Source organism: Salvelinus alpinus, chromosome 2 (assembly GCF_045679555.1).
Source record: "Salvelinus alpinus chromosome 2, SLU_Salpinus.1, whole genome shotgun sequence".
NCBI lineage: Eukaryota > Metazoa > Chordata > Actinopteri > Salmoniformes > Salmonidae > Salvelinus > Salvelinus alpinus.
In genome coordinates, this window is record NC_092087.1 from 17,105,499 (window position 1) to 17,127,455 (window position 21,957).

A 21,957-nucleotide genomic window follows, 5' to 3' on the forward strand; every position below is an offset into this window, starting at 1 on the left:
CCCCTCAGAAACAAAATGAGGCATCTCAAGGATTTATCCTGTTAGAACATGTGTAATAAAAAAAGTTGTATGTAACCTAGCAAAACAGGGTGGTAGGTAGCCTAGCGGCCAGTAACTGAGGGGTCGCTGGTTCGAATCCCTGAGCCAGCAAAGTGGAAAAATCTGCCGTTCTGCCCTTGAGCAAGGCAGTTAACCTCCTACAACAACTGGGCGCTGATGATGTGGATGTCTATTAAAGCAGCCCCCCGCACCTCTCTGATGCAGAAGACACATTTTGGTTGAATGTATCCAGTTGTGCAACTGCTAGGTATCTTTTTTCCTTCCCCAAAAAGGTCAGATCGTGTGTGTGGATGCCTGTGTAGCTTGGTACTTACAGCCCTTATAGATGTCTGTGGGGATCTGGACGGCACTGTAGGAGTAGTTGACCTTGTTTTTAAAGTTGGGATCGTCCACAAACTCCAGCTTCATCGAGTAGGGGTTCTCCATCAGGTTCTCTTCCCCATCTCCGTCCTCCGTCTGCACAGAGAGACATACACAGAAAAAGAAACACACTGTTAATGAGATAAGTACAGTACAGGAGGAAATGCAGACAGACGAACACAAACAGATATCCGCCCCGCAAAGCCACAAACAAACAGGAACACACTCACAAAGGATTGAATGCACAGGCACACACACATACACACAGAAGCACACATGCACACTCCTGGATTAAACTACAAAAACAGCAATTACACCGCTTTTTAGGCTGGGTTTGGATTTGCCTTCTATTCTTTGCCTCATCACAAAGCAACAGCAGGTATCAAAGTAGACACAAAACAGTTGGAATCAATTAGTGTCCAAGATGGCTATCACAGACACATTAGGTGGTACACAAATTAAGCCTGACAATAATAACTAACAACCAACACTACTTAATCACAGCTTTCTCTGCCACCCACACAGGCTGCATCTCCACTACGCCCATGCAGTGTTAGGTTAGGAAGCCAGCTGGAGCTGCCTTGTGTTATGTTAGACATTCAGAACAACAGAATGTCTATTATTCCGCAGTCTACCCACTAGCACACAACACAGAGCTATAGAGCTATAATGTGTTTACTGAGAGGATGACCTCTTCCATTAGTATTTAGCTGGGTTAGCCCGGTACATTACTTTCACAAAGTGACAAATGTCAAATAAGGACAAAAGAAATGTGGATGTAAAACTTTTCCTATTAATGTGACATTTAGGATTCAATCTTGATTAGCTATCGACAGAGGACAAGCCTTACCTTTTCAAGAGCCAATCATGTGAAAATAAATAGGAGTTAGATCTAAACACATCCTCTGGTGGAGCTTATTCATTTATCTGTGCCTCCAAATCCTAAGGGATCTCACTAATATGCTGCAAGGTAAATACTGACAAAATATAGCACATACTGTATCTAATACCATAAATGTAATTCTCCGTTAACCTAGAAGTTAAATTTTGCGTAATTTGGTCAGCTGCATGATTAACTTCTGTCTTCATACAGGGCCTTCAGTTAGTATTAATACCCCTTGACTTATTCTGAATTCAAAATGGATTAAATATATTTATTTCTCACCCACCTACACACAATACCTCATAATGACAAAGTGAAAACATGTTTTTAGAAATGTTTGCACATTTATTGAAAATTAAATATAGAATATCTTATTTACATAAGTATTCACACCCCTGAGTCAATACTTTGTAGAAGCACGTGGGCAGTGATTACAGCTGTGAGTCTTTCTGGGTAAGTCTCTAAGAGCTTTCCACACCTGAATTGTGCAACATTTGCCCATTATTCTTTTCTAAATTCTTCAAGCTCTGTCAAATTGGTTGTTGATCATTACTAAACAACCATTTTCAGGTCGTGCTATAGATTTCAAAAAGATTTAAGTAAAAACTGCCGCTGAGGAACATTCACTGTCTTCTTGGTAAGCAAATCCAGTGTAGATCTGGCCTTGTGTTGTAGCTTAGTGTCCTGCTGAAATATGAATTAATCTCCCAGTGTCTGGTGGAAAGCAGACTGAACCAGGTTTTCCTCTAGGATTTTGCCTGTGCTTATCTCCATTACATTTATTTTTTATCCTGAAAAACTCCCAGGTCCTTAACAATTACAAGCATACCCAGAACAGGATGCAGCCACCACTATGTTTGAAAATATGGAGAGTGGTACACAGTAATGTGTTGTATTGGATTTGCCCCAAACATAACACTTTGTAGTCAGGGCAAAAACGTAACTGTTTTGCAACTTTTTTTTTTAGTATTACTTTTTTTGCACACAAAATGCATCTTTTGGAATATATTTATTCTGTACAGGCTTCCTTCTTTTCACTGTCAATTATGTTAGTATTGTGGAGTAACTACAATGTTGTTGACCCATCCACAGTTTTGTCCTATCACAGCCATTAAACTCTGTAACTGTTTAAAAGTCACCATTGGCCTCATGGTAAAATCCCTGAGCAGTTTCCATCCTCTCTGGGAACCGCCTGTATCTTCGTAGTGACTGGGTGTATTGATACACCATTTGAAGTGTAATTAATAACTTCAACATCCTCAAAGGGATATTCATTGTTTTTCATAGATTTTTTTATTTTTACCCATCTACCAATAGGTTCCCTTATTTTGCGAGGCATTGGAAAACCTCCCTGGTCTTTATGGTTGAATCTGGGTTTGAAATTCACTGCTCGACTGAGGGACCTTACTGATAATTGTATGTGTGGGGTACAGAGATGAAGTAGTCATTCAAAAATCATGTTTTACACAATTATTGCACACAGAGTGAGTCCATGCAACTTATTATATGACTTGTTAAGTACATTTTTACTACTGAACTTATTTAGGCTTGTCATAACAAAGGGTATCAATACTTATTGACTGAAGACATTTTATCTTTTCATTTTGAATTAATTAGTAAATATGTTGAAAAACATAATTCCACTTTGACATTATGGGGTATTGTGTGTCGTAGACCAGTGACTCAACTAACATTTGGTAAAAATTTAATTCAGGCTGTAACACAACAGAATGTGGAAAATGTCAAGTACTGTATGTGAATACTTTCTGAAGGTACTGTACGTATTAGAAATTCAGAGTTCCGGCAAAAATGAAGTCTTCACCCTCCGATCTGTGTGGGCACACGCGTGAAGCACTGGAGTTTAAGCACCGCCTTTGCCCAATCCTGACATGTCCAAATAACCAGTGAGGAAAACCCCAACACCGAAACTAATGCTGCTGGGATCTCACGCATCCCATTCAGTCCTGGCAGATTCTCTCGGTCTACACGCACAATCTGACCACGGAGAGATTACCACCAATGAGAAGGTATGAGAGGAAGTAATGCTGAATATGTAGCATGCACAGCATACCATAAGGAAAGGGAAGCCAAAACATACACAATTCTTAATCTACGCACAAAATACATATATACTGTGCATACTGTATTATAAGTGTAATAAAATACAATCCTAAAACTGACAGACACATGTCAGTGCATAACACAAATACTCACACATCCGAAGAGGAGGGTGGTGGCAGGCAGAACAAAAATAAAACTAAGACAAAAAACAAATACTCAAATACAGTACAGTACAGTACAGTACAGTACACTACAGTACAGTACAATACAATACAGTACAGTACACATTGAGACATGCCCATATATTTCTCTTTAATGGAGTAGCAAGGGTTCATTGGATTTGACATGATAAAAACTGTTTGTTTTTTCACAAATTTGTATTCAAGCCTCATGCCCTGTGCAGGAATTGATCGATGGCCTGTCTTTAATTGTCTATTAAAAAGCAATTGCAAGCTGTTGTTGGAAGTGAAGGTAAGAGCAGAGCAGAGGGACAGTTGTGAAGATAGTCCACTGAATGTCAACGATAGCGACATTTTAGTGACAGACCAGGACAACATGCTACCTTACAGGAAACGCATCATCAGACATATGTCAACTGTCTCTGTCTCCCGCTCTGCGTGTGTCGCTCTCACACATACACATGCAGTTCATGCACATACACGATTGTAAATCAAAGGTGACAAACATTAGCAAAAATCGATACAAACGTTCCGTTATAAAACTCACACTCCAGGCTATACTCTCTGGCTGCACTCTCTGGCTACACTCTCTGGCTATATTCTCTGGCTACACTCTCTGGCTATACTCTCTGGCTATACTCTCTGGCTACACTCTCTGGCTACACTCTCTGGCTGCACTCTCTGGCTATACTCTCTGGCTATACTCTCTGGCTACACTCTCTGGCTATACTCTCTGGCTGCACTCTCTGGCTGCACTCTCTGGCTGCACTCTCTGGCTGCACTCTCTGGCTATACTCTCTGGCTACACTCCCTGGCTACACTCCCTGGCTACACTCTCTGGCTACACTCTCCGGCTATACTCTCTGGCTACACTCTCTGGCTACACTCTCTGGCTACACTCTCTGGCTTCACTCTCTGGCTACACTCTCTGGCTGCACTCTCTGGCTACACTCTCTGGCTACACTCTCTGGCTACACTATCTGGCTACACTCCCTGGCTACACTCTCTGGCTATACTCTCTGGCTATACTCTCTGGCTGCACTCTCTGGCTACACTCTCTGGCTTCACTCTCTGGCTACACTCTCTGGCAACACTCTCTGGCTACACTCTCTGGCTATACTCTCTGGCTGCACTCTCTGGCTACACTCTCTGGCTTCACTCTCTGGCTGCACTCTCTGGCTACACTCTCAGGCTATACTCTCTGGCTACACTCTCTGGCTACACTCTCTGGCTATACTCTCTGGCTATACTCTCTGGCTATGGCCCTTGTGTCATCACTTTAATCTCCACCAGGTTTCCCCTTTCTTATGCAGACTTACAAAAATCTACCAGACTTGGCACTCCCCCATCTCTGAGTCCTATCTCTCCCTATTCACTCCTCACCACACATTTGACAGTAAGAACATTACAATAAAACTTCCACAGCCACATTTTCAATTTATATCTCTTAAACGGTCTCCTATTTCTCAACTCATCTATTAATTCTGCCTAAACCTTCCTGTTCGTTTTCTCACTCTTTACCTGTCAATCATCTCCAACTGCATCCCAATGTAAACCTGCCCCACTCAACCATGAGTTGAGGTACGTGGAACAGGTACGTGATAAGATGTGCTGCTTTTAACAGCAACACTAATGTTGCTGGTGACAAGGTAAAAGTGGATTGTGTGGCAGTGACATTGAAGATTGGGTGACAAATATAATACTAGTCTAGCAATATTACAGCAAAGACAATGAATGTGTTCATGATCATGCTTATTCATTTGCATCAGCAAGGGTGAGAGGGTTAGAGTTGGATGTTGGTCTATCAGAGAGGTTCACTCGATTACTGATGCAGTCCTTCAAACACGCGAGTACATTGTGTTAAGGGCAGTTTGGTGGCATGGGTGATTAGGTAGGACTTGCTGGTTCATCGGTGAAGATGATTAGGTTAGAGATGATGGTTTATCAGATACAGAGAAAGTGGGTTAGGAATGCTGGAAGCATTAGTTACGAAAAAAGTCTTGGTTAGAGGGTGAAGGGGATTGGCTTAGAGAAAATGGTTGCATTATTTACAGTGAAAGTGATTGGCTTAGAGAAAATTATTACATTATTTACAGTGAAGATGATTGGCTTAGAGAAGCCAAGTTATCAATAACGGCGAAGGTGATTGGCTTCAGAAACCCCTTGTGCATCAGCAGCGTACTATGGAGTCCCGTCCCAGTGTTTGTTTATCCCTCTGCCTGACTGTCATTTCAGTGAGGCCCTTTTTCCCCGAAGAGCCCAATCATAATTAACCAAGGCAGCTTCTAATTAGGAGCTAAATAAATCCACACAGGAAAGACTGATTGGTTCATTTTCTTCAGCCATCCACCACCTGTTTTGCTCGATTCATTACCCAAATTGTTAATTTTATCTCCCCATTCTCAATGTTTAATTAAAGGTTGAAGAGGCCAGGAACGACCTTTTGAAGACTCTTTTATTTCCACCTTTACCCATACAGGGCTCACCCAGACTACAATCATCTCTCGCTCCTGATCCAACTTATCCCTTTGATATTATAGTGTGTGTGTGAGTGTGTGTGCAACCAGTTTGAAATAGCTAGCTTTTCAATCGGTGAAATCACTAGCTCTGAGACTTTTAAGTAGTTGTTTCACGCGGCTTTTGTGGAGCAATAGGTAATGATGCTTCATGGAAGGCAGCTGTTGATGTTTTCAGAGGGTCCATGGTTCGAGCCTAGTTGGCTGAGTTGGCCTTGGCCAAGCTGCTGGGGTTGCTGCGCAGAAGGAGAAGGTCAAAGAGGGGTGAGTGTAACCGGTGTGAAATGGCTAGCTAGTGGCGTCACTCGCTCTGAGACCTTGAAGTAGAAACAAACTGGGTTTTCACAGTGTAATGTAATGCAAAGAAAATCAAAACACTAAATGACTCTGTGTTTCAAATGGAATGCCAAGCTAGAATAATAATAGTTTTGCCAGCTAGATGGCCAACATCTCTGCTACTTGCCCTCAACCAAATCGTTACCTTGGAACATAATTTACAATTTATACGTATTTCACTAGCAGCCAAATAACAGTATCAAATCAAAGTGAGATAATGCATAACACAGACCATTGCAATTTCACCCCGAGTGAGCGTTGTCTGTTCTCTGCTGAAGCCTAAGTAATAATCTTCTATTGGGGGGCCTGATCTTGTCTCTTTCATTTGGGTATTTCTTGCAGAGAGATTTCCCCCCAACAATGGCAGAAAATACAACTCTAAAATCAATAACATATTATTCTACACTCCTAGAAGATATGTGCTAAGTAGAACCATACAGGGTTCTTCAGTTTGTCCCCGTAGGGGAACCCTTTTTGGTGCTGGTTAGAACCCTTTGCAGAGGGTTATTTATAGAACCCTCTATGTAGGGTTCTTCAAAGAACCCCCTGTATATGGTTCTACCTAGAACCCTCTATGAAGGGTTGTACCAAGGACAATTGTATCATCTAAAGGTTCTTCCGAGAAACTTCTTTGAAGGGTTCTACCGAGAACCCTTTTATCTTTGGACGGCGCTTCCTAGAACCCTCTATGAACGGTTCCACCAGCCTTATTAGCTTTTAAAGTGTTATTATTTATGACAATACATTACATATATCATAAGGCCATTCTTTGAGGGCCTAGTTATACCCTAACACGGTGGTGTTACGAATCTCCTAGTTTACAGGTTACATCAGGCCTGCAAGTCACATTATGCTGTGGAATTAACAAGTGGAATTGTTAATCACCAGCAACCTGCATTCAGAATGACTGGCAGGGTAGGGAAGATTGAATACTGACACTACCTCAATCATCTACACTTGAAGAACCATCTCAGTAAGGGATGCAATAACTTCAACAGATTGGATTAGTTTAGAAAACGGTATGTTATTTATCTTTGTGTAGCATAAAATTAATCAACCAATCAATGTACATGCAAAAACACAGATATTACAGTAAAACAAACAATTCTGAAAATTATCCCTGCAATAGAGCATGCTGGGAAATATTACTGTATATATGGTTCTATATAGAACCTTTCTTGTCTGCCAAAGAATCCTTCTTGACTGAATTATTTTAATCATCAAATAACCCTTTCTTCAAAAAACAGTTCTTAGGATGTTAAAGGTTATAGGTAGAACCCTTTGCCTTACAAAGAACCCTTGTCTTCCAAAAAGGGTTCTTCTGATCAAAACGGTTCTTGGTAGAACCCTATCCATCTGCAAAGAACCCTTTTGGAACCCCCTTTCCTAAGAGTGAACTGACAGCAAATGCGGTGGTGCTGGGACCAAAAAGACAGGCCAAGACATCATGCCTATGACATTTAATGTGTCCATGTGTGTCTCTGTGTGTATTAAATTCATAGTAAGATGGATTTATAATTGGAACCTGACAATGAAAACAGTTAATTTTCAAAAGCCCAGGGTTAGATTAGATTAGAGTTTATTCGTCACATGCACAGGGGGACAGGGGTACAGGGGGAGCAGGTCACTGACTAGTGGTGGCTTTTCAGCATCCTGATGGTCTGGGGGTTGAATCGATTGGCCAGTCTGACAGTTTTCGCCATGATGCTCCTATACTGCCCGCGAACAGGGCGTAGCTTGGGTGGCTGAGGTCCCTGATAATCTTCTTAGCCTTCCTGTGACAACTGGTGTTGAAGAGTCGAGGTTGAAGAGTCATTGTCATGCCTTCTTCACCATGGTGTCCGTGTGATTTGACCATTCCAGCTTCTCAGAGATTTTTTTGAATTTTTTTAACGTCTCCACTGAGGATGGGGGAGTGCCCAACCTGGCTCCTCCTGAATTCCACAATCAGCTCCTTTGTTTTGCTGACGTTGAGGGAGAGGTTATTTACCTGGCAGCACGCAGTCAGAGTGCCTACCTCCTCTTTGTAGGCCGTCTCGTCATAGTTGGTAATCAGGTCTACCTACTACTGTGGTGTCTCAGCAAACTTGATGATGGAGTTGGAACTGTGTGAGGCCATGCAGTCGTGGGTTTATAGGGAGTACAGGAGGGGACTGAGGACGCACACTTGTGGGGCCCACATGTTGAAGATCAGTGTGGAGGAGATGACGTTGCCTACTTTCACCACCTGGGGGTGGCCCGTCAGGAAGTCCAGGACCCAGTTGCATAAGGATGAGTTCAGTCCCAGGGCCGTGAGCTTTGTGGTGAGCTTAGACGACACTATGGTATTGAAGGCCGAGCTGTAGTCAGTGAATAGCATCCTCACAAATGCATTCCTTTTGTTCAGGTGGGTGAGGGCAGTGTGCAGTGCAATGGCAATTGCACTGTCCTTGGATCTGTCTGGGGCGGTAAGCGAATTGGAGAGGGTGGAGTGTGTCGGGGAGGGAGGAGGTGATATAGACTTTGACTAGCCTCTCGAAGCACTTCATGATGACGGAAGTGAGTGCTAGGTGTTGGTAATCACGCAGTTCAGTTACTTTCCCTTTATTGGGCACGGGGATGATAGTGGATATCTTGAAGAAGGAGGGAACAACTGCCTGAGCTAGAGAGAGATATCAGAAAACACATCAGCTAGCTGGTCTGCACACACATGCTCTGAGGGCATGGCTAGAGAAGCCGTCTGGGCCGGCAGCCTTGCGAGGGTTAACACGTTTGAATGACTTACATATGTCCTCCGTGGAGACCGTAAGCATGTAACCCTTGTTATCGTCAGGGGCTCACCTCGGCAGCACAGAGTCGTAATACTTGAAGCGTGAGAAAAAGGTGTTTAGCTTGTCCGGTAGCGCGGCGTTGGTGTTCGCAACGTGACTGGCTTTCTTTTTGTAATCTGCGATCGTTAGAAGCCCCTGACACATACTCCTCGTGCCCGACCAGCTGAATTGCTCCTCCACTTTGTCCCTATACTTGTGTGTCTCATTATCTTGATTGATCTGGGTAGGTCGTATTTGTACTGTTTAACCATACAATTGTCCTCGGTCACCTTGCCGTGTTTATAAGCAGCTAGAGTTGGGTAAGGATAAGGGCAAGACTAGTGGGCTAGAGCTCAAGATAGTTTTAACATGAGGTGTTATTCATCCCACTACTAAGAAATCCCCTCCAGTGCTTCCTCCACACATACTACTGTGGAATATTCCTTTAAAAAATGAATGGCCGCTATATGCTGTTTTTACGCCTGGACACAGAGAACCGGAGATGGAGGACACAGACAGTGTCACCTTTTGGGCAGGTCGAACTGTGGTGGTACTCACTTACGTTCCCAAGGGTACTGTGGGATTCGGGTGCCACAAAGGCCATCAATTCAACGTTTTGAGAGATATGGAGTCCAGAACATCTGGCGAACATTCTAATTATGGAGTGTTTATACTGGAGGGGTGGAGGGACGCACTACAACCCGGGAGAGAAAGGGATGATTGGATGAACAGACATGGGGAGAGGAGGGACGGAGCAGACAGGACAGAGGTTAGGTTAGAGGGAGGGTACAGGAGTAAGGATCAGTTGGAGAGAGTAAACACTGTGGACCAGTGACAGGACACAGGGTGGTGATGGAGGTGGAGGAATAGGAGGGGGGGAAAGAAGGAGGAAGCAGTGGGAGAGGGCAAAGGATAGAGGATGCTGGAGGAGAAACTAAACACTCCTCCAAAAGCTCCCTCACTTACCACTTCATAACCAGTCACTTGGTTCTGGACACAATGGAGGTGGGGGGTGACCTTTAGCGGTATGCTGGGGTGGGCAATGGGTTTTGTCAGGGGCTTGGCCTCAGCAGTGACCGTTTTAATGATGACCGATGTCCTCCAATTAGACGTGTTGACAGGCCCTAAAGTGCTGTGTCATTAATCACAGGAGGGCTGCCTCCGCACACCACGAAAATCATGCCGTGATTTATAACATAGCTAGCTCCTCTCTCTGTCCGTCCACATATTTCTCTATCTCCATCTTTCTCTTTTCTCTCTCTCTGTCCCACCATTACTCTTCTCTGTCTCTCTCTGTCTCCGTCATCTCTTTCTCTCTCTCTATCACTCTCTCTCTCCTCCGTCTCCCTCCTTATTCCTTCCTTCCTTTTGTTCTCGGACGATGTAGGGAATTCATGCATTTGGTACTGATAGCCAATTAATCAGGTGGCTTGGTAGCACAAAGAGGAGTGGTGAGTCACTGTGACCTTTACATCTTCTGGAAGGACTAATAACTGTTCCCAGACCAGTGACAGACTAAGGCATTGTCAGGACACCCTGCATAGGGCTCCCGAGAGGCGTCACTACAGACCCTGGTCTGATTCCAGGCTGTATCACAACCGGCCGTGATTGGTTGTCCCATAGGGTGGCGCACAATTGGCCCAATGTCGTTAGGGTTTGGCCGGGGTAGACCGTCATTGTAAATAAGAATTTGCTCTTAACTGACTTGCCTAGTTAAATAAAAATAAAATACCTTCTACAGAGGATTATGGACTCAGCAGGTGGATTTATAGGTGACTCATATTAATAGCGACGTTACATGAAGTCTCGATAGTTACTGTACAGCCATGTACAGTTGAAGTCGCAAGTTTACATATACCTTAGCCAAATATATTTAAACTCAGTTTTTCACAACTCCTGACATTTAATCATAGTAAAAATTCCCTGTCTTAGGTCAGCTAGGATCACCACTTCATTTTAAGAATGTGAAATGTCAGAATAATAGTAGAGAGAATGATTTATTTAAGCTTTTATTTCTTTCATCACAATCCCTGTGGGTCAGAAGTTTACATACACTCAATTAGTATTTGGTAGCATTGATTTTAAATTGTTTAACTTGGGTCAAACGTTTTGGGTAGCCTTCCATAAGCTTCCCACAATAAGTTGGGTGAATTTTGGCCCATTCCTACTGACAGAGCTGGTGTAACTGAGTCAGGTTTGTAGGCCTCCTTGCTCTCACACACTTTATCAGTTCTGCCACAAAATTTCTATAGGATTGAGGTTAGGGCTTTGTGATGGCCACTCCAATACCTTGACTATGTTGTCCTTAAGCCATTTTGCCACAACTTTGGAAGTATGCTTGGAGTCATTGTCCATTTGGAAGACCCATTTGCGACCAAGCTTTAACTTCCTGATGAGATTGAGATGTTGCTTCAATATATCCACCTAATTTCCCCCCTCATGATGCCATCTATTTTGTGAAGTGCACCGGTCCCTCCTGCAGCAAAGCACCCCACAACATGATGCTGCCACCCCCGTGCTTCATGGTTGGGATGGTGTTCTTCGGCTTGCAAGCCTCCCCCTTTTCCCTCCAAACATAATGATGGTCATTATGGCCAAACAGTTCTATTTTTGTTTCATCAGACCAGAGGACATTTCTTCCCATGTGCAGTTGCAAACCATAGTCTAGCATTTTTTATGGTGGTTTTGGAGCAGTGGCTTCTTCCTTTGCTGTCGATATAGGACTCGTTTTACTGTGGATATCGATACTTTTGTACCTGTTTCCTCCCGCATCTTCACAAGGTCCTTTGCTGTTGTTCTGGGATTGATTTGCACTTTTCGCGCCAAAGTATCATCATCTTTAGGAAGACAGAACGCATCTCCTTCCTGAGCGGTATGACGGCTGCGTGGTCACATGGTGTTTATACATGCGTACTATTGTTTGTACAGATGAACGTGGTACATTCAGGTGTTTGGAAATTTCCCAAGGAAATTGCTCCCAAATTGCTCCCAAGGATGAACCAGGTCTACATTTTCTTCTGAGGTCTTGGCTGATTTCTTTTGATTTTACCATGATGTCAAGCAAAGAGACACTGAGTTTGAAGGTAGGCCTTGAAATACATCCACAGGTACACCTCAAATTGACTCAAATTATGTCAATTAGCCTATCAGAAGCTTCTAAAGCTATGACATAATTTTCTGGAATTTTCCAAGCTGTTTAAAGGCACAGTCAACTTAGTGTATGTAAACTTCTGACCCACTGGAATAGTCATACAGGGAATTATAAGTGAAATAACCTGTCTGTAAACAATTGTTTGAAAAATTACTTGTGTCATGCACAAAGTAGATGTTCTAACCGACTTGTCAAAACTATAGTTTGTTAACAAGACATTTTTGTGGAGTTGTTGAAAAACAAGTGTTAATGACTCCAACGTAAGTGTATGTAAACTTCCGACTTCAACTGTATGTTTGGTATAGTCTAGGCCTACTATCCTGTCTTGTGTTTGGGTGTTCCTTGGTTATTTATTGGGGCATTGGTTGAGGTAAAACCCACAGAGAGTGCTGCTGACGTCCACAGTTGTATGTACTCCAGGGTTTTTCCTATCCTGGGAGGAAAGTAGGAGCTGCAGTCGCTGTCACATGCACAGAAGACATTTAGGGTTTAAGATACTCAGTAGACTGGTAGGGTTAGGTACTTCAGTTTTAGATAGTTAGTTAGGTAAGTTCACAAGGGCTTCACAGGGTTAAAAATTGAAGTTAGGTATTAGGTACTCGACAGTTCTGGTGAAGATACTTTAAGGTTTGACAGGTGGGGGTTATGTGCAGTTTGGGTTAGGTAGGTCCTTCAGGGTTTGGGGTTAGGTAGGTAGGTCCTTCAGGGTTTGGGGTTAGGTAGGTAGGTCCTTCAGGGTTTGGGGTTAGGTAGGTAGGTACTTCAGGGTTTGGGGTTAGGTAGGTAAGTCCTTCAGGGTTTGGGGTTAGGTAGGTAGGTACTTCAGGGTTTGGGGTTAGGTAGGTAAGTCCTTCAGGGTTTGTGGTTAGGTAGGTAAGTCCTTCAGGGTTTGGGGTTAGGTAGGTAGGTACTTCAGGGTTTGGGGTTAGGTAGGTAAGTACTTCAGGGTTTGGGGTTAGGTAGGTAGGTTCTTCAGGGTTTGTGGTTAGGTAGGTAAGTCCTTCAGGGTTTGGGGTTAGGTAGGTAAGTCCTTCAGGGTTTGTGGTTAGGTAGGTAAGTCCTTCAGGGCTTGTGGTTAGGTAGGTAGGTTCTTCAGGGTTTGGGGTTAGGTAGGTAAGTCCTTCAGGGTTTGTGGTTAGGTAGGTAAGTCCTTCAGGGTTTGTGGTTAGGTAGGTTAGTCCTTCAGGGTTGGTGGGTAGGTAGGTAAGTTCTTCAGGGTTTGGGGTTAGGTAGGTAGGTAGTTAGGTCCTTCAGGGTTTGGGTTTAGGAAGGTCCTTCAGGGTTTGGGGATAGGTATGTAGGTTCTTCAAGGTTTGGGGTTAGGTAGGTAGGTCCGTCAGGGTTGTGGGTTAGGTAGCTAGGTAGGTCCTTCAGGGTTTGGGGTTAGGTAGGTTGGTCCTTCAGGTTTTGGGGTTAGGTAGGTTAGTACTTCAGGTTTTGGGGTTAGGTAGGTAAGTACTTCAGGGTTTGGGGTTAGGTAGGTAAGTCCTTCAGGGTTTGGGGTTAGGTAGGTAAGTACTTCAGGTTTTGGGGTTAGGTAGGTTAGTACTTCAGGTTTTGGGGTTAGGTAGGTAAGTCCTTCAGGGTTTGCGGTTAGGTAGGTAAGTACTTCAGGGTTTGGGGTTAAGTGGGTAAGTACTTCAGGGTTTGGGGTTAGGTAGGTAAGTCCTTCAGGGTTTGGGGTTAGGTGGGTAAGTACTTCAGGGTTTGGGGTTAGGTAGGTAAGTACTTCAGGGTTTGGGGTTAGGTAGGTAAGTACTTCAGGGTTTGGGGTTAGTTAGGTAAGTACTTCAGGGTTTGGGGTTAGTTAGGTAAGTACTTCAGGGTTTGGGGTTAGTTAGGTAAGTACTTCAGGGTTTGGGGTTAGTTAGGTAAGTACTTCAGGGTTTGGGGTTAGTTAGGTAAGTACTTCAGGGTTTGGGGTTAGTTAGGTAGGTACTTCAGGGTTTGGGGTTAGGTAGGTAAGTACTTCAGGGTTTGGGGTTAGGTAGGTAAGTACTTCAGGGTTTGGGGTTAGGTAGGTAAGTACTTCAGGGTTTGGGGTTAGTTAGGTAAGTACTTCAGGGTTTGGGGTTAGTTAGGTAAGTACTTCAGGGTTTGGGGTTAGTTAGGTAGGTACTTCAGGGTTTGGGGTTAGTTAGGTAAGTACTTCAGGGATTGGGGTTAGTTAGGTAGGTACTTCAGGGTTTGGGGTTAGTTAGGTAAGTACTTCAGGGTTTGGGGTTAGTTAGGTAGGTACTTCAGGGTTGACTGAATCTCTTGGGAGGACAGTTAGTGGGAGCTTGGTCACATGCATGGTGCTGGCCCCAGGCCTGTCACACACACTCATAGCCACAGTGTCAGCAGCGTACTAACACACACAGACAGCCCAGAGGCCTGTGACCAGTGGGACAACAAGACGTACAGGGGAGCAGGACGGGCAGAACTGGGAGGACACACACCACTGTACTCACATAGTCTGATTCCGCTTTCGAATCATAGTACTCCATGTCGCTCTCCTGCGCGGAAAAGAAAGGTGAAAAGACAGGTGATGAGAGAAGATATAGCAGTGACTATATCCATTAAGCTCTTCTGCTGGTGTAGCTGTATGAAGATATCAAGGTTATATTCAGACACACTAGACAGCATGAGAATATAATCAGCATCACAGAACACTGGGGAGGTAGTGTGATGAAAGATTGTGGAATGGAACTTTGTGGAATGTGTTTCTGAGACGTGCTGTTTTCTAATGCAGTACAGGATGCAATCTAGTTGTGTTGTAATGTGGTATTCACTATAATAGGAAATACAGTGCTATGCTGTATGTATGGCATGATTTACTATGGTGCAGTGGTTGTTAGCTGGATTTAGGATGAGTATATAGAGTGGAATGAGCTAGCATTGCTCCCTAGAGCTCTCATCCACTGCTTATTGTCTGTTGAGTTCATGGTAAATAGCGCCTCTCATCTCAGAGGAGAAAGAAAAGACAGAGAACAGGACAGAAGCCAAGTTCATTGCAGCGTTCCCTGTACGCCCCCAAAGCCCACAACCCCCACGCTCCCCAGCCCAGAGCTTGCCCCCTCCCTCCGACCCCCACCTCCTCGCCAGGGCTGCGTGCGGCACGGTGCGGCATAAGTCTGGGCCCGCCTCAATATCATTGGGAGGGAGCCTGGGTGAGGACACGCTCTCAAGGGCACTGGAGTGACTGCTTTTCCCGCGGTGGAGGAGTTCTGCTCATTCTCTGACAGCAGAGGAGAGGCTGAGAGAGCCCTTCACACACACACACACACACACACACACACACACACACACACACACACACACACACACACACACACACACACACACACACACACACACACACACACACACACACACACACACACACACACACACACACACACACACACACACACACACACACATACCCACACATGCCCATCACTGTGTCTCTCTCTCTGTCTCTCTCTCTCTCTCGCTGTCTCTCTCTCGCTGTTTCTCTCTCACTGTCTCTATCTCTCCCTGAGACAGTCCAGACCCAATGTGTCCGTAACCAGGACCCGGGCTGGCCTCCAGCACTAATCAGGGAGTCAGTCATCAGCTAAGCACGGCTCAGCTCAGCCCCAAACAACCCACACAGACAGACGCAGCCTGACCCAAACTCCTATTGACACTTAACATGAGGCAGGGCCTTGCCTAGGGGGGCCTCCGGATCGGGAAGCAGAGTCCTCTCCCTTCAGATCGATGGTCGTTATCCTCCAGTACCAGAACACTCTGCCTCCTCTCTCTACACAGCAGCCATGCATGATCTGGATAGACAGTGGGACAAGGAGAGAAGATGTGGAAAGGGGGGGGAAGGGTAGTTGAGGGATGTAAACAGGAAGACACTTATAGACGGTACATAAGGGTGCGGGTGGTGGGTATGGAAAAAGAAACATGTCAAATTTGCAGTTTCACATGTGAAAATAGCATTTTTAATAGTAGAATTGCATTTTCACATGTGAATTGCTGTTTTCACATATTGAGCTTAAAAATGCATGTGAAACTTCACACGTGTCCGAAAACCACATCTGACGCACGTGTCTGTTTTTCCCAAGTGACATTTTTCACATGCGATTTGTTCACATGTGAAAATGTATTTTAAATGATGCACGTGTCTGACTCATGTGAAATGTATATACTACCGTTCAAAAGATTGGGGTCACTTTGAAATTTACTTGATTTTTTGTCAATTAAAATAACACCAAATTGATCAGAAATACAGTGTAGACATTGTTAATGTTGTTAATGACTATTGTAGCTGGAAATGGCAGATTTTTTATGGAATATCTACATTGGCGTACAGAGGCCCGTTATCAGCAACCATCACCCCTGTGTCAAATGGCACGTTGCGTTAGCTAATCCAAGTTTATAATTTTAAAAGGCTAATTGATCATTAGAAAACCCTTTTGCAGTTGTTAGCACAGCTGAAAACTGTTATCCTGATTAAAGAAGAAATAAAACTGGCCTTCTTTAGACTAGTTGAGTATCTGGAGCATCAGCATTTGTGGGTTCGATTACAGGCTCATAATGGCCAGAAACAAATAACTTCCTTCTGAAACTCATCAGTCTATTCTTGTTCTGACAAATGAAGGCTATTCCATGTAAGAAATTGCCAAGAAACTGAAGGTCTCGTACAATGCTGTGTACTACTCTCTTCACAGACCAGCGCAAACGGTCTCTAACCAGAATAGAAAGAGGAGTGGGAGGCCCCGGTGCACAACTGAGCAAGAGGACAAGTACATTAGAGTGTCTAGTTTAAGAACTGGCAGCTTCATTAAATAGTACCCGCAAAACACCAGCCTCAACGTCAACAGTGAAGAGGCGACTCTGGGATGCTGGCCTGTTATTTCAATGGACAAATGGCTTTTCTTTCAAAAACAAGGACATTTCTAAGTGACCCCAAACTTTTGAACGGTAGTGTATATTTTTTGTGTTACATTTTTCACATGATTTGTTCACACGTGTCCAAAAATTGTTTTTTTTCAAGTGTTCTTTTCACATATAATGTTTTTATGTAAGGGCACACACACAAACAGAGGCTACATGGCGAGGCACCCTAGGCGCCTGTGGTCCCTCAGATCCCCCTAGGCTGGCTGGTCCTTGGTCTCTTAGGACCCAGGGCCTAGGTTAAACACATCTGATAAAGCACACTACCCTCTCTCAGCACAACTACCAGCTAAACACACACAAAACCACACACACTCACACATAAGCACAAACACACGGCACACACTCATAGAATGGCACGCCAGCAATGCATCACGCCCGCACAGCATCTCTCCCCACTCCTCGGTCTCCTTACCCTTATCTCAGTCGTCTGCTCCCTCCCCAACCTCTCCTCCTCCTCTCCGCCCTCCCTGCCTTTTCGCCCTTCCCCATCTCTCTCCCCTCAATACCAGGTAGCCTTCTCCCTTCCCCATCTCTCTCCCCTCAATACCAGGCAGCCTTCTCTCTTCCCCATCTCTCTCCCCTCAATACCAGCCAGCCTTCTCTCTTGCCCATCTCCCTCCCCTCAATACCAGGCAGCATTCGCACCCAATTTCAGATTGAGTGAATATAGTGCAGCTGCAGGTTAGGTGCCCACTGTTGCTATAGAAACAGTCCCCTCTGCTCTAGACTTTTTTGTGTTTTCTCACCATGTCTGTCTATCTGTCTTTTGGTTTCTGTTGCTGCTTCCTGTCTGAACTGTGTCACTCTGACTGGCTCTCTATCATTTTTCTTATCTATTTGTCTCCCACTATCAATTACTGTAATGAATGACTATTAAATAATGATATACAGTGGGGAGAACAAGTATTTGATACACTGCCGATTTTGCAGGTTTTCCTACTTACAAAGCATGTAGAGGTCTGTAATTTTTATCATAGGTACACTTCAACTGTGAGAGACGGAATCTAAAACAAAAATCCAGAAAATCACATTGTATGATTTTTAAGTAATTAATTTGCATTTTATTGCATGACATAAGTATTTGATCACCTACCAACCAGTAAGAATTCCGGCTCTCACAGACCTGTTAGTTTTTCTTTAAGAAGCCCTCCTGTTCTCCACTCATTACCTGTATTAACTGCACCTGTTTGAACTCGTTACCTGTATAAAAGACACCTGTCCACACACTCAATCAAACAGACTCCAACCTCTCCACAATGGCCAAGACCAGAGAGCTGTGTAAGGACATCAGGGATAAATTGTAGACCTGTACAAGGCTGGGATGGGCTACAGGACAATAGCCAAGCAGCTTGGTGAGAAGGCAACAACTGTTGGCACAATTATTAGAAAATGGAAGAAGTTCAAGATGACGGTCAATCACCCTCGGTCTGGGGCTCCATGCAAGATCTCACCTCGTGGGGCATCAATGATCATGAGGAATGTGAGGGATCAGCCCAGAACTACACGGCAGGACCTGGTCAATGACCTGAAGAGAGCTGGGACCACAGTCTCAAAGAAAACCATTAGTAACACACTACGCCGTCATGGATTAAAATCCTGCAGCGCACGCAAGGTCCCCCTGCTCAAGCCAGCGCATGTCCAGGCCCGTCTGAAGTTTGCCAATGACCATCTGGATGATCCAGAGGAGGAATGGGAGAAGGTCATGTGGTCTGATGAGACAAAAATAGAGCTTTTTGCTCTAAACTCCACTCGCCGTGTTTGGAGGAATAGAAGGATGAGTACAACCCCAAGAACACCATCCCAACCGTGAAGCATGGAGGTGGAAACATCATTTTTTCACATTCATGCTTTTCTGCAAAGGGGACAGGACGACTGCACCGTATTGAAGGGAGGATGGATGGGGCCATGTATCGCGAGATCTTGACCAACAACCTCCTTCCCTCAGTAAGAGCATTGAAGATGGGTCGTGGCTGGGTCTTCCAGCATGACAACGACCCGAAACACACAGCCAGGGCAACTAAGGAGTGGCTCCGTAAGAAGCATCTCAAGGTCCTGGAGTGGCCTAGCCAGTCTCCAGACCTGAACCCAATAGAAAATCTTTGGAGGGAGCCGAAAGTCCGTATTGCCCAGCGACAGCCCCGAAACCTGAAGGATCTGGAGAAGGTCTGTATGGAGGAGTGGGCCAAAATCCCTGCTGCAGTGTGTGCAAACCTGGTCAAGAACTACAGGAAATGTATGATCTCTGTAATTGCAAACTAAGGTTTCTGTACCAAATATTCAGTTCTGCTTTTCTGATGTATCAAATACTTATGTCATGCAATAAAATGCAAATTAATTAATTAAAAATCATACAATGTGATTTTCTGGATTTTTGTTTTAGATTCCTTCTCTCACAGTTGAAGTGTACCTATGATAAAAATTACAGACCTCTACATGCTTTGTAAGTAGGAAAACCTGCAAAATTGTCAGTGTATCAAATACTTGTTCTCCCCACTGTATCTACAGTTTTTAGGGTCTTAATTTGATCACTCTTTTGTGAAAGGCTAAAGGCTTCTAAAGTTTGTCATTTCCACTTTGTGTAATTTCAGACTTGATTTACCCTAATGAAAAATGTATCAGTTCTTACAACAATGTCCATTAATTATAATCCACATAATAATTCACATTTCCTGTTGCTGATAATTAATTAATTTCCTACTGTAGCAAACTGGCTCAAATTAATATCTGTAATTGTATATGGAAGATTGTTTTTCAAATGATCATGTGACAAGTAGAAACAACAAAACAAAGCTTTTAACAAAGCATTGAGCGTAAGTGAACACATAAAAATCATTCCATGCTCCAGGCAAGTCAGTTAAGAACAAATTCTTATTTACAATGACGGCCTACCCCGGCCAAACCCGGACAGCGGTGGGCCAATTGTGTGCCGCCCTATGTAGATGCAGACGCTGTAGATTAATATGGTAAAAGCAGGTACAGTAGCTGGAATACAGGGCTGGACTGGGACCAGAAATCATCCCTAACATCCCTGGTGGTCCCTGGTGACTCTCTGATCCACCTCTACGCAGACGACACCATTCTATATATTTCTGGCCCTTCTTTGGACACTGTGTTAACTAACCTCCAGACGAGCTTCAATGCCATACAACTCTCCTTCCGTGGCCTCCAACTGCTCTTAAATGCAAGTAAAACTAAATGCATGCTCTTCAACCGATCGCTGCCCCACCTGCCCGCCAGTCCAGCATCACTACTCTGGACGGTTCTGACTTAGAATATGTGGCCACTACAAATACCTAGGTGTCTGGTTAGACTGTAAACTCTCCTTCCAGACTCACATTAAGCATCTCCAATCCTAAATTAAATCTAGACTTGGCTTCCTATTTCGCAACAAAGCATCCTTCACTGATGCTGCCGAACATACCCTTGTAAAACTGACCATCCTGCCGATCCTTGACTTCGCCGATGTCGTTGACAAAATAGCACCCAACACTCTACTCAGCAAATTGGATGCAGTCTTTCACAGTGCCATCGGTTTTGTCACCAAAGTCCCATATACTACCCACCACTGCGACCTGTATGCTCTCGTTGGCTGGCCCTCGCTTCATATTCGTCGCCAAACCCACTGGCTCCAGGTCATCTATAAGTCTTTGCTAGGTAAAGCCCCGCCTTATCTCAGCTCACTGGTCACCATAGCAGCACCCACCCGAGGCACGCGCTCCAGCAGGTATTTTTCACTGGTCATCCCCAAAGCAAATTCCTGCTTTGGCCGCCTTTCCTTCCAGTTCTCTGCTGCCAATGACTGGAACGAATTGCACAAATCACTGAAGCTGGAGACTCATATCTCCCTCACTAACTTTAAGCACCAGGTCTCAGAGCAGCTCACAGATCACTGCACCTGTACATAGCCCATCTGTATATAGCCCATCCAACTACCTCATCCCCATACTGTTATTTATTTTATTTTGCTCCTTTGTACCCCAGTATCTCTACTTGCACATTCACCTTCTGCACATCTATCACTCCAATGTTTAAATTGCTAAATTGTAATTATTTTTCCACTATGGCCTATTTATTTCTTTACCTCCCTTATTTTACCTCATTTGCACACACTGTACATATACTTTCTTTCTATTGTGTTATTGAATGTATGTTTGTTTATTCCATGTGTAACTCTGTGTTGTTGTTTGTGTCGCACTGCTTTGTTTTTATCTTGGCCAGGTCGCAGTTTTAATTGAGAACTTGTTCTCAACTAGCCTACCTGGTTAAATAAAGGTGAAATAAAAAATAAAACAATTACATTTCTAACACACCGGCCCATTTCTTTCCTTGAGGACTCCATGCGACAACATTTTTTTACTTGAGGCCACCAGTATTAGCCCGATAATGATCATTTTGCGCAAATAAAACCAAGTTAGACAGGCCCACTGGGCTAAATATGAGCCAGCCCATTTGGTGGAATACAGTATAGACCTGCACACTACACATATAGGCTTCTGTCAGGGAGGAAGGGTGCATGTGTCAGGGTGTATACCTTACCTCTTGGTGGGCATGCTGTGTGCTCTCACAAGACACGTTGAGACAGTTTGACATTTAAATCTCAGACAAGCTCTCCATCATGTGAGGACAGATTACAGTCATATCCATATATCTTCTGGACACCTGCTAATGACTTTGTAATTACACGTGCACGCACGCACACACACACACACAC

At 44.1% G+C, this 21,957-nt stretch overlaps 1 protein-coding gene across 4 annotated transcripts in view; it reads right to left on the reverse strand.

The window, feature by feature from the left end:
• Window positions 1-21,957, reverse strand: part of LOC139555020 (voltage-dependent calcium channel subunit alpha-2/delta-2-like) — a 304,976-nt gene that overhangs the window by 104,485 nt on the left and 178,534 nt on the right. For 3 of the 4 annotated variants that reach the window (XM_071368412.1, XM_071368429.1, XM_071368403.1), the window contains exons 5-6: window positions 14,789-14,833; window positions 375-516 (exon numbers count right to left, since the gene is read on the reverse strand). In XM_071368412.1, the coding sequence (XP_071224513.1) occupies window positions 375-516; window positions 14,789-14,833 (187 nt within the window). The remainder of the gene's footprint in view (window positions 1-374; window positions 517-14,788; window positions 14,834-21,957) is intronic. The other variant, XM_071368420.1, reaches the window with a different exon arrangement.